The sequence below is a fragment of the Passer montanus genome, unplaced genomic scaffold, assembly GCF_014805655.1.
Source record: "Passer montanus isolate IOZ18808 unplaced genomic scaffold, ASM1480565v1 scaffold10, whole genome shotgun sequence".
Lineage (NCBI taxonomy): Eukaryota > Metazoa > Chordata > Aves > Passeriformes > Passeridae > Passer > Passer montanus.
In genome coordinates this window covers 19,619,754-19,633,158 of record NW_024356505.1, presented here as the reverse complement: position 1 = coordinate 19,633,158, position 13,405 = coordinate 19,619,754, and the positions used below count along the sequence as shown (strand labels likewise).

Sequence of the window (13,405 nt, the reverse complement as noted above, 5' to 3'; positions counted from 1 at the left end):
TAGTACATATACCTAACTTGTGACCAAAATCAGAAAAAATTAAAAAACATTCTAAAGAGTGCTAGGAACAGCCCTGGTGGAGGTTCAGACCCTTTCAGTGACAAGTGGCCATGCTCAACAGTCATGAACAGCAGCTGCTTCTTCAGAGCAAAAGGGGGATCCAATACAGTGGATAAATATCTCTGGAAATAGCCTAGCAGTATTTCCAGAGCTGCACTACTTTAAGTCACTAACAGTGTAATAAAATTAACTTGTCACTGCTCTTGCAAGCTACCTTCTATTTTATAATAGAAATAATGCTAAATTACTGAACAGATTGTCATGACCTTAACCATGTGTAAGTCCCTAAACACTGACAAGCCTATTAAAAATGAACACCAACAAAAGCTGGTTTGTGCTTCAATGTAAAACTGGGATCTCCGGACTGCCAAGTTGGCAACACTCAATAGGAGAAGACCAATAGTCCTGTTGCTGTCTTGAGGAGATTTCATTACAGGAACCAAAAAGCAGCTGACTCTTGCCTCAGATGATTACTCTACAAATTACTTTAGACACCAGGAAAACAAGGTACAAACACTGAGCAACATGGCAAAAAATGCTGCAATGTCATGTTAGGGAGATGGATGCCAATCACTTTCCAAACTTTCTCTATTCTTTCACATATTAGCTAAACAGTAAGACAGCCTGAATACCAGAAGAGACTCTCCAAAGACACATTACGAACTGTCACTGCACAGTGTGGATTACAGAAACAATCCTTACCCACGGCAGAAAGCGGCAATTAGAAGCCTCAATACTACACCGCAAAACTCTTACAAGATCATGCCAAGTTACGAAATCCCAACTTGTCAACAAGTTCACATAGGCTACAGTTTTACATTTTGTTCTTCCTGACACCAGCTTCTCTGAGGGAGATCCAAATCACAAGGTATGGATTATGTTCTCAATCTTCTTATTACAAAACGGATTTGAAGCCATGTAATTTGGAAAATGCTGTTTTTGCAGGCATCAAACTGAGGGAAGAAATCTGAGAAATGTTTAACGTTTTCAGTCAAACACTGCGAAGCCACGGCTTGATGCTATCAATGTTACCAACATAACCTTTTACAGAATTCTTTTACTGGGGCAGCAATCATCACATTAACTCATCTGCAAGGTTTAAGGTGCCCAGCTGCCAAATACATGAGACTGGCTGAGCAGAAAAGAGAGCACAGAAAGGACTGCAAAACTTCTCAGTTATGCCTGCATCTGTTCCCTAGGAAGACTGCATTCTCTAGTCATGCTTTGTTTATCTCGCATTTTACTCTCTGCAACCACTGATATGAGTCATGCCTGAAGTTTTCTGGTTTCTAAAAATGCCACAACTACACACTTTAAGTCCATATCTAATTATTCTCAAGTTTCTCTAAAGATACTTTAAAGGGAGGGTTCAACAGCTCATATGGGTAAAGAGACAGCTTGCCTGGGCAAGTACCAAAAGCAAATGCTAGGATTTCATTAAAGTAGGGGGAAGGAAGATGGAAGGGTAGCTAATCTTGCCTATTGGCAAAGTCGGCCTTTCAAATGCAAACCATGTGCAACCAACTTCACTGCTGTCTTCCCAAGATTGCAGAGTAGCTCCCTAAATACCTTAGGCACGCCTCCTCCGTATTGAAGGAAAAACACAGTGGCAAAAACCTTTAACAGTGCCATGGCAAAACAAAGCAGGGACACTTTTTTCTAGGATCTCTTCCTACACCATCTAAACTTATTTTGGATTTCTATTTGAATGTGTTTATGACAGATACATAAAGTAAACAGAGACAGAAAGACTCAGGGAAGGAAAGAAAAGCAGGAGCTAGGGGAGCCAGCCAACAAACATGAAAGGTTCCATGAATTAAAAATACATAGTAGACAGAAAATTGTTTGCACCACTAAATGGTAAGTGCAGTTGAAAACAATGTTTCTACTCTTTTCACTTAAAATATACTGTATTTCTTTATGAATCTGCAGGGGAAAACAAAACAACCCACCTTCAAGGATCAGACTGTTTGAAAAAATGATTTTGTATTTTTTAAATGAACAACAGAAAAAGAAAAAAAATAAACCAATCAATACAAATTCCCCCCACCCCCAAACCAAAACCAAAACCACAAAAAAACACTTACCCATCTTTTGTCTGGTCCACCACACCTGCAAGGAGCTGTACAGTGCTTGCATTAGGCAAACCATCTCCAATTATCTTCAAGTACCGTGTGACAAAGTCATTAGGAGACATGTAGAATTCTCCATTCTTCTCCACACTTGCATACTGTTAAGTGAATACAATATTTAGTGCCTCAACACATCCTTCTCCAGGCATTTATTACCACCACCCATAGTTTCCAATCACAAGCAAGCCTCTACAGCAGATGACAGTTCTGCTCCAGTGAACCTGGAACAGGTTCAGACCCAAACAGGAAAGAATAAGAAGCGAGTACTCAAGCAGCTGAAGGCTCAGCTTCCCAGACAATGAATGGCAGACATATGATTTTTAGATTACAAGTCAACAATTTCTCCATAGTAGTCTAGAAATGCTCAATAGCATCGAATATGTTTCTGAAGTAGAAGCACAAGCACATTTGCAAGCAGGTATGTGGCATCTCAGGCCCACTGAAACTCTGACAGCAGTAGGGCACTGCAGAATATCTCATTTATGTGAAATGACTCCTTCCTTAGCCATTCTACTTCAGGATGAGAAGGCAGGGTTGGTGTCACCCGCAAAATGCCAGTGCAGCAAATGATCCCGCAGGAATGTCCACCGGGGGGTGCTGTTCTGAAGAACTCTACTGCATCACCCCCAGCCATGGAGGCTTCTCCTTAAGGAAAGGAGAACATACAGCTACTTCTCCTTGGCTGAAGTGCTGAAAGGAGGCCAAAGAATAGCATTTGCAGAAAAATGTAACAGCAAAACTTGAACTTTGACAGATCAGCACACTGCAGAAACAAGAAAAGAATTCTGACACCTGCCACACATTGTCCCTGCTTTACACACAGTTACTAGCATACTACTCCAGAAAACAGCTATTGACAGACCCAAGCATATTGGTTTCCAGGGGAAGCCTCCAGTAATCCGTTACAAATAAAACTAATATTAACATTTTTGAAGATAATATCTAAATTAATTAATTAATTAATAAAATTCCCTTTGTTACCACCTCTACCCTCACTGCTAGGTCATCCCCCAAATTTTATAGTCCTCACTTTCTGAAGAAGGTCAAATTTGAAATCAACCCTAAGGAATGTAATTTAAGAAAAGAAAAAGGATAATGACAATCATTAAGAGGAAAATAAATCCCAGGCAAGATTTATAGAACCAGCTTTAAGGGAAACAGGTCTATCTTGGGATAACAAATATGCACTGAGAACAGGAAAGAAACAGCTAATTTCTCTTTTTTAATTTTTTAAGGCAAGGTAGGATGATAAACTATCATTGCATCTCCGCACAGAGCATTATTCACACTAAAGTAATAAATAAGTTAGATGCCTATCACTATTTTGTAGTGTACTTCAAACACACGTTTTATTTCACATTACTGTGGCTCTGCTAAGGGACAAAAACTGCCAGTTTTCATTTCATGTTGGTGCCTGCAGCGTACCGCTATACCTGCTGTAGGCATATAACTCTCAGAGGGATGCCAAAGTGTTACAGTAAGTAGATTATTTTCTTCTAGTGCTATAGAAATACCATTTTCAGGTACAGCAATATCTTCAAGAAACAAGGCTTCAGAGAAGCAAGCCCAATAAAACATAACTCCCTTTGGCATCTATATATTGGATAGTGCTAAAGGATTCCTGTTTCAATAACACATGCTTTCTAGCTGCTACACTGCAAGGAATTTTGAATTGTATACTTTTATAAGAACTAACAGATCAATTGATTTCAATGTAATCATTTGCAGAAAGACAGACTCCTTCAGAATCCCAGTCTCAGAAACTTTTAACACAGCTGCTATTGAGAAACAAATCAAATAAGTCAGACAGCCTATGCTTCTACAGTTCTTTTTTTTCATCCAGGCTAACCCCCTGCTAGGGCACTCAATAACAGAAAACAGCACAAGGTTTCAGTGTCCCCCTGTTTCTTGTCACTGTGATTTACTCAAGTGTATTTGAAATCCAATCACGTACTCTATACTACATATAAAAAATGACCTTGAAAATGTCAGCTTGATCACTTTGACTAAAATCTAATCTCTTAGGGGTTATGTTAGAAGACTTAGAAGAAGTACTCTTGGAAATTATCATAACAAAAATAAAGAAAATATCAATTCTATTTGTTTTGGAGGAGCAACATTTAAAAATTGGTTCTTTACAATTTTATTTCCCTCCACTTTGACAATTATACCCACAGAGAATTTGATATTATACATAGTACTTAATGGCTTTTTGGTAACTTATTTACACACATTTTATATAGTCAAGTAAAAACAAGTTTAACCCCATTGTAAGTAAGATTTGCAAACATTCTATTGGGGATTTGACATACTAAATATGCTAGAAGTTGACTGCAATCCACTGCATTTAAACTGATAATTTTACATTTATTTCTATACTGAGGATACCATTCCTAAATGGCAATCATATTTTTTTAATTCTTAATTGAAGCAGGAAAGGATAGTTGTCAAATTCTTTTGTAAGTGAACATTCCACAATCTGCAGAAGCAACTGTACTGGCTTCACCACTTAAAAACAGTCTGGAGAAGCTTAATTAACACTCTGGGCATCACTCATCTGTAGACCATGAAACAACATAACACATTTACTCATTATTTTTCCTTCAGGGGAGTAAGCAGCATGACAATCCTGCATTACAATGAACAAAACATTTAGCTCATATTTCATTACTTCTTTACTAGGATCCCTTCTTTTTCATGGAAGGGAGAGCAAAAGAGGAAGAAAAAGAAGTCAGAGGTGGCATTTAGTGTGCTAAACTACAACCCATTCAATCCACCAAATCAGAAGGCTGAGGGAGCTACAACCTTCAGAAATGTAAGAGAGATGAATATCCACGGGCAGGTAGGAAACTATTTTCACACTATTCTCAGCAAACCAACTAACCAACTTCCCCATCCTCCAACTGAGGATCACTTCACAGCTCAGAAAGGACTGGGCTTCTCTCTAGTGTGTTTATTTCCTTCTTCAATGCTACAATGTCTTCTCAGGTCAGTGGTCTACTCCCTGTCTGCATTTTCTGCTGCTGCACTCCTGCTCTTCACATATGTTGCTCTGTAAACCACACAACCCCTTCTTTCTCAAGAGTCTTTTTGCTCCCCTGACAGATACAAGTTCCAGGACTTAAGAAGTTAAATCCTGACTTTCTCAACTGAAAATCTCATTTCAGAGCTATAAATACTGACAGTATATAATAAAACTATAAATACAGGCAATATACATTGTGACACCTACACATATTGTTAATAATAGCTCACAAGGGACAATGGAAAAAATACCAAGAACTACATGGAGAGTGGGGCATGATGCTGGAGAGCAAAGAGGGAGGGAAGAAACTGCAAAGGGATGAGCTGTCTTGGGCCCTCATCATGTCCACAGAAATAATTCAGATACAACAGCTCCCCAATAGCAGTGTGGCGTCTACCTCATACTTATTTTTCAGAACCACAAATTTTTCTACTTTTCTTTTTCTTTTTTTTTCTTTTTTAAATACCAGAATACCAACTTTACCCAGATAGTGGACTAATGAATCTTAGGAAGGCTAGACATAGTTATTTAAATTTAGGAAATGGGTCAAAGAAAGCCAGTTTCACAAAACCACACAGTAGTTTGGGTTGGAAAGGAATTTTTAAAGATCATCTAATTCCAACCTCCCTGCCATAGGCACATCCATGTCCCATTAGACCAGGTTACTCAAAGCCCTATCCAATCTGGCCTTGAACACTTCCAAGGATGGGGCATTCAGAACTTCTCTGGGCAAGCTCTGGGGATTTACCAATCTCACAGCAGGAATTTCTTCCTTACTTCCTTAACCTAAACCTACCCTCTTTCAAAGTCATTCCCCCTTGTCCTATCACTTCTGTAGAATGTTCCTATATTTGTGAAATGTCCCTCTCCAGATTATTTGTAGGCTCCCTTGGGGTACTAAAAGGCTGCAGTAAAATCCCCCTGGAGCCATCTCTTCTCCAGGCTGAACAATCCCAATTCTCAGTCTGTCTTCATAGCAAAGGTGCTCCAGCACTATGATCATCTTTGTGACCCTCCTCTGGACTAGCTTCAGCAGGTTCACACCCTTTTTATGTTGAGAGTCCCAAAGCTGGATGCAGCACTGCAGGTGGGGTGTCACAGAGCAGGGTTGGACAAGCACCTCCCAGTTTTCAGCAAAACACTAAAGCACATTTCTCTCAAATATATAAGCAAGTACGTGAGTCTTCACTTGCAGGCTTTCCACATCAGGCCAACAAAGAAGGAATTTCAGTTAAATAATAAATATGGCCAGCACTTCACAGGGTGATCTTCCCAACACTTCTACAAATAACAGAAGCAGATAACCCTAAGGAAGAAAGAATGGGGCAAGGATGGAAGAAGAAAGTTTACCAAATCATCTAACAGTAAGGTGTCTACATGAACATTTTACCACATGTAAGAACAATAGTGAAACTCCTACCACATTCTCTGAACAATGTAGGTTTTTTCTAAGATAGCAATACTTCTTCTGAGTCAATACAATAATCACTCAGGAATAAATCTGACTTCTTGGTGAGCATTGTTCAATTCTGATAATGGTATTTAAGTCTAACATGGTAATAATACGGTGAATGATTAATGGTTGGAAAAAAACTATCAAGAGTTGTATGCTGCAATAATGGAGCAAAAGATATGAAAAATTTAAGCAGAGAGAGTAAAATATTTACTTTACACATACCTTCAAAAATATTGCTTTCAACTCAGCTGGATCAGCTCTTTTGGTTAGAGCCACCTACAAGTAAATACAACTATATTAATATGCATAGCTTACACAAAAGGTGTCAAAGTGTCATTTAAAAACAAGAACACAAACAACAGAATGAGTGATGAAAATATATGTTCACCTTAGATAAATTAGGCACTGCTTTAGTAGGCCATGCTCATTTTATCAATTTCACACTTACATAAGGTTATTCAATATTGCTGTTCCGCTTTTGTTATGCAACCCTGCAACTCTTAAACAAGCACACATTAATAAGTCATAAAAACATTCAAGAACCAAATCTCTATAGCACACTTCTCTGCTGGGATTCAGCATTATACTATCTTCACCCCACATTTTTACACTTCCAGTGCCTTTCACCTAAAGATTTCAGAGTACCATACACAGCCCATACGTGATAAACGGCAAGAATGAAATACTCAGACTCACAAACTTGTTCAAGAAAGCAGCTCCATGAAAACTGAATTTCAATGTAACTATTTGGTTCATTACATCACTATAAACTTATAGTGTAGATCTTTTTAATGAGATTAATTCAGAAAGCAGTATCTAGAGCATCTAGATATTTCTGCAGATCACATTAGCAAGTTTAAACTAAAATCTAAGTTACATTGATCACCACAAGCCCAAATTAGATTTTTTTTCACAACACTAAATCAAAAAATAGTCAACCCACTATGGAGTAAGTCCATCAGTATTATCCTGGTTGATATACCATACAATCCTTTTGCTGCTTTTGGCAGTAAGTGGATGTGTCCCCTCAGTCTGTGCCTACTATAGTTTCCCTTTCCACCTGCAGGATACCTTGATAAAATCTTGCTTGCTAATATAATAAGCTTCATCTGACAAGTCAATTCAGAACATCAACCTATTCTAAATTTAAAAAACAAATACTTTGCAAGCAAACATGGATTTTAAAAAAAAATTTAACAGGGAATAAACAGCCAAAGGACAAGACACACAATCTTACCCTCAGTTAAGAATTAAACATCAAGAATGTTATCAATAAAACACTACTTTACTTTCCTAACTCTTTATAGCAATGGTAGACTGTAAAGGCAAATGTGACTCCAAGTGCATTTCTAGAAGCATACTGGCCTACTGCAGAAAATAGAAGCAGTCTGTGTAAGTCTGAACAACAGCATTATATCGTCACATGTACACTTAATGATGAACCTTCATTTAAAAACTAAAAAAGACAACAGAAAACCCCATAAAAACATGTAAAAAAACCCAAAAAACTATACCTAAACCCAGAGTATTTTAAGAAAATGTATGATTAAGGTTTCTTAATTCTAGAAAGTTTTCTTTCTAGAATTAAGAAATTCTAGAAGTTTTTTAAAAGGGAAAAACCACACCTATGCTCAATTGACAATGTCCACAGCTGGAGTCCCAGTCCTACGTCTACACAGAAATTGGTGTGAAAGCATTGCAAAAAATCAAAGTGTAATTGTGAAGCTAAGAATACAAAAATGTGTGTTTTCTAAAATGCAAGCTGTCCTAAATATAATCACTGTGAGCAGAGATTTAATTTAACCCTTGTTTTGTAAAAATCTGATAGTCTAGAGCTATTGGGAACTCTGTGGAAAGAAAAAAAAGCAGTATTTCTATGCTGCTTCAATCCAGAACCTTGCCACTATACAAGCAAAGGAAAGACACTTCAAACACCTTTAGCCAGCAAATAAAAATCAGTATCTGTCTTTTAAGTTCAAATTTTATACTGTCAGAGAAAGGCCACTATACAAGCAAAGGAAAGACACTTCAAACACCTTTAGCCAGCAAATATAAATCAGTATCATATTTTATCTGTCTTTAAGTTCAAATCTTATACTGTCAGAGAAATCTAAGTCTAAAGAAACCAAGGGAGGAAGAAAAGGAAACTTACACTACTTTCCTTTAGTTTCACTGGTATTAACAATTCTGAGAAACTTGGGAGATATGCTCACAGGCCAGCTACCATTTTTCAGCCCCCTTTTGATTAGGGGGAATTTGAGTGGTGTTTTTTACTGTCAATACTGAAAGATAGGTTGAAGCTGGTGAGGTCAATGAATGCACAGAAGAACTGCGGACTAGCAGCCCAAGCAGTGGCTGCATACCACAGCTTTTCTCCATTTCCTACAGTCTACTTCCTCATTCTTCCATTCCCCAGCAAACTGGAGAGGAAAGGCATGGTTAACACCCCATTATTTGGTGCATCCATATGACATCTACCAATGTGCTTTCTGAAAGGTGTATCTGATTCCAGTTGAGGAAAAGAGCCTCTATTACATTACATGAGAACTTCAGGACTGATGCTAATGCAGCCATACCAGTGGCTAAAATAGGCATTTAATTCACCTTTTCATCCATACCCAACCATAGGCAAGGCTGCACATACTGCCATAAAAACCGATCCTGATGACAGGCATTACTAGAAGATTCCCCACTCTAGAAAAGGTCAAAATATTACTTTTCATACCGTTCTGTAAATTGTTATGTCAACAGTTGAAAGGCTAAGTAACCTGATGCCAACAAGACTGCAAGCTGACAGGTAACATGCTTGATGAAAAGTGACCCACAGACGAAAGCTGTTTCTCCATCAGTCAGCTCAGGTGATATTTACTGACTCTCACATAACTGGGTTCAGGTGATGTGTTTTGTTACTGGAAAGACTTCTCCATTTTACTCCCATCTTTTCTCCATAAAGATAAAAGCAGTTATGAGCTGGCAGGCCTAATGCCTCTCCAGCGGCATGAGAAAGCATTTGATAAAGGAGATCTGAGTGAAATAATGTTGCTACTGCTCTTTACAAAGAAATACTATGTAACAGATACACTTAAAAAATAAAACAGCAACTAAGTAAGGTTCAGGGAAGAAAGCCCTCCAACAAACATTTATTATTAAAAAAAACCCAAGAGACAACAGAGTACATAAACTGAAGTGCAGGACTATAATCAAGTTAGAACACTCTACAGGGAAGATTGGGATAATGTATAGAAAATATCAGCAGGGATTTTCATTCCTAAGGTAGACATCTGAAAGTCTTTAGCAACATACTGCGTGTACATGCGTGTTATAATATATATGAAGAATAGAACAGGCAATATAAGAACTGCACTTAAAAATGCAATAACAATCCCATCAGCATTAACACTCAACAAAGGGTGCACAGAGAAAGGGAAAACTCTGTGAGAGACAGTAACACAGATTGATTTGCACACTGGAGCTCATCATATCTTTAGACTCCCTTGCATGTTGACCTTAATTTCAGCGCATTTTCTTCAGCAGACCTGTTTTCTCCTTATTGACTTATGCTTAATTTACATATGCATTTTCAGTCTCACTCCCATACTCAAAATTAAATGAAGAGTCTTTGCATAAAAATGTAACTGTACAACATAAGAAAACAGAATCCACTGAGAGTCAAAGAAGATTATATTACATTTCCAGCCAATTCTACTAATAGATTTGTCATACACAAGGTAGAAGAAACAGGTTGTGAAAGATTGCATGGTATCAAAAGACACAAAAAGACTAATAACATAGTGCACTCCATCCAGTAAAGAACAACAATATGGATGGGCAAGAAAGAAAAAGGGCAGTAGGAAAATCATAATTAATGTCAATATAACATTAATCTAATGACAAAAACATAATTAGTATCTGATCGTCTCACCTTTACAGTAAGATCATTTTGGTACCCACAGTCTGAATAGAGTAGAAAGGTGATTATGATCCAGGAATACTTGGGAATTGCTACAATATTCCAGAAAGTTTATTGCAACAACAGCAAGTCCTAATCCAAGATAAAGAGATAATGTTCTTTCTTTTGCTTTAGTCTGAATACAATGCAGATGTGAAGGAAAAATAGAGGTAAGGTTGCTCCCCCACAACTCAGTATCTTTAAAACCTCCTGACACTGAGCAGGTAAGATGCTGGACAGCTGTCCTTCTCCAAGCAGAGAGCCAGAGCTGTGACAGAGCTGACAATGGTGAGCTCAGTCTGTTCAGTTTTAGAGAACACCATCTACAGACACATACAGAGAAAAGATGTTTGATGAAAGGCTCAACAAGTGATCACAAACTCTTGCAACTTGTGTTGAAATTAAGATTATTTTTCAGAAGTTCATCCATTCTTAAACACAACTTAAGAATGCAATGTATTTCATACCACTACAAGACCTCAAATTAAAATTGAAACCTTATGTCTTGTAGGGGTATTCTTTTATTTCATCACAAGTTATTGAGTCCACCTGTAAGACTCAAACACATGTGGCCCAGTTTATGTAAGAGGTCAGATTAGATCATCATAATGTTTCCTTCTGGCTAAAAGTATACATATACACTTTAAATGTGCAACTCCAAAGGAGATCAAACTGGGGTTTGACCTTACATTCTTGTTTAAATGAGTGACTGGAATATCGGAAACCAGTCAGAGCACAGTTACAGGCCAAGTCTGAATTCAGACCACAAACCCATTAATACTATTTAAGTATTATGCAAGACAACACTCCAGTTTTTATCTTATTACAACTGACCTGCTCATGTAGATGAAAATCATCTTTCTTCCATATTTAGACTAATACTACCATAAACATATATAATCATTCTCCTAACCTAGCAACTCTCTTTGGTCGCTTTCCGTCATCATACCCATATCCTAAGTTACAAGTGCTCTGTATCAGCATGTGTGCAGGGCACTGTCTCCTGTTTCAGCTGCCTCAATAAGCATTTTCTGTTAGTCCAACATGCATATTGTCACCTCAGCAAAAGAACTGCCCTTCCTTCTACAGTAAAAGAACTTTACTGTGATCTACAGTGGAATGTGAACTACACAGAGCTTGACATTTCAAGATTTCAAGCAAGATGTGGACCAGCTCACCAAGCAGAGAATCAGACAATTGCAAGGAGAGCTGGCACTGAATGCAGATCAAAAACCTTCTCAAGAGACCTCCTTAACAGTAAACTGAGTATTTCTCCTAAGAAAATACAGTTCAGATAGCATTTGGCATATCTGCCCAAACCCTTAGGGTAAGAAGAACAGCAAGAGAAGTTCTGCCTAGCAGGTAGGTACATCCAGCCTGATCAGTCTGAGCACAATCAGCCCCTTGAGACAAAAACCTTTCTTTTCTAAAAGCAGTTCTCATCCTCACAGTCAAACATTTCAACTACACTTTGCAAAAGTCTAACCCCAAACTAAGCAGTAGTTACTGCATTCCTTTGTCTAATAACACCTAGCAAAGCTGAGATAAATGAATGCTATTGACAATAATCAACAATCTTCTCTAGGATCTTTTCATATCCTACAGACTAGTTGAGCATGAAGAGATGCAGAATAAGCACTATTGAAACTAGACAGTTGTGCTGAGTCTACCCCACACACTGGTGAAGCAAAACTAATTTGTCAGCTAACAAAGACAGCATATCTCAAGCAAAACTATTCATATCCATCTTCACTTCATCGTAATTATAAATCTCTGGGCAATTCCCAGTGTTCTACACCATGGGAGGTGGAAGCCTCACTTCCCCCATGTGCATCAAAGCTAACAAACCTACTTTATTTGTGCAATTACCTTCCAGCTTTGATCCTACTTTCAAAGTCCCAGAGCAAATGCAGATGACTTGTTCATAAGATGGTTCTCACACAAGGAGACTCCCAATGAACCACAGAATTTTTGCACACAAACTCACCAGGGACCAACACACAGTTACCAATTATATACACAGAGGAAAATCCTTGTCCAGTTTGTTCAATACTTCCAAGTAGGTACAGAAACCAAGGTGGGAGTAATGCGTATCTTAAGAAAAACTGCTACAAGAATTTCCAAGATTAGCTAATTGATGCTATGTGAAAATACCTTTTGAGTGTGTACTTGTACAGTTTTTGTTCTTAAAGACCTGGAAAACAGCAGGACAGTAAATCTATCCCAATACAAAGGTAAAAACAGCTAGGCATTGCCATTGCTTAGCGAAATAATTTAACTAAAGGAAAAAGCACCATACTGTGCCCAACACAAACCACTTCAAACTTTAAGCGCTTATCAGAAAATGGAGTTAGGAACAAACTGGACTATTCATAGCCAGCCTCCAGACTAGGACAAGGATACAACAGCTATCATTCCTGGAACAAATTTGACGCACTACACAACAGTAAGAAACTGAACCTGAAAACCTAAACTTTGTTACAAACAGAAACTTCTTTCACTTGTTACTATCAGAAAAAGCCCAGTTCTCCAATCACTCTATCTATCCATCATAAAGTGCTACCACACTGTGACTGTAACTTCTCCCTCAAAGTAATATTCCCTATTGTCTCATAGCTCTTCTACAACACATTTTTATTCAGGGCAGTGATCCAACTATACATAAGTGAGTGATGTTGTAATGGCCATTATGCAGTATTAACATGTTCCCATGTATCTCAGCAAACCAGAGATCACCACTCACTTGAAGAATGTAATATTTCTACATAAGATATATTAGGGGT

At 38.0% G+C, this 13,405-nt stretch overlaps 1 protein-coding gene across 5 annotated transcripts in view; it reads right to left on the bottom strand.

The window, feature by feature from the left end:
- The window catches only part of SLC25A13 (solute carrier family 25 member 13), a 99,194-nt gene that overhangs the window by 69,020 nt on the left and 16,769 nt on the right, over positions 1–13,405 (bottom strand). For all 5 annotated transcript variants that reach the window (XM_039708269.1, XM_039708261.1, XM_039708254.1 and 2 more), the window contains 2 exons: positions 6,896–6,949; positions 2,148–2,290 (listed from right to left, as the gene is read on the bottom strand). In XM_039708269.1, the coding sequence (XP_039564203.1) occupies positions 2,148–2,290; positions 6,896–6,949 (197 nt within the window). The remainder of the gene's footprint in view (positions 1–2,147; positions 2,291–6,895; positions 6,950–13,405) is intronic.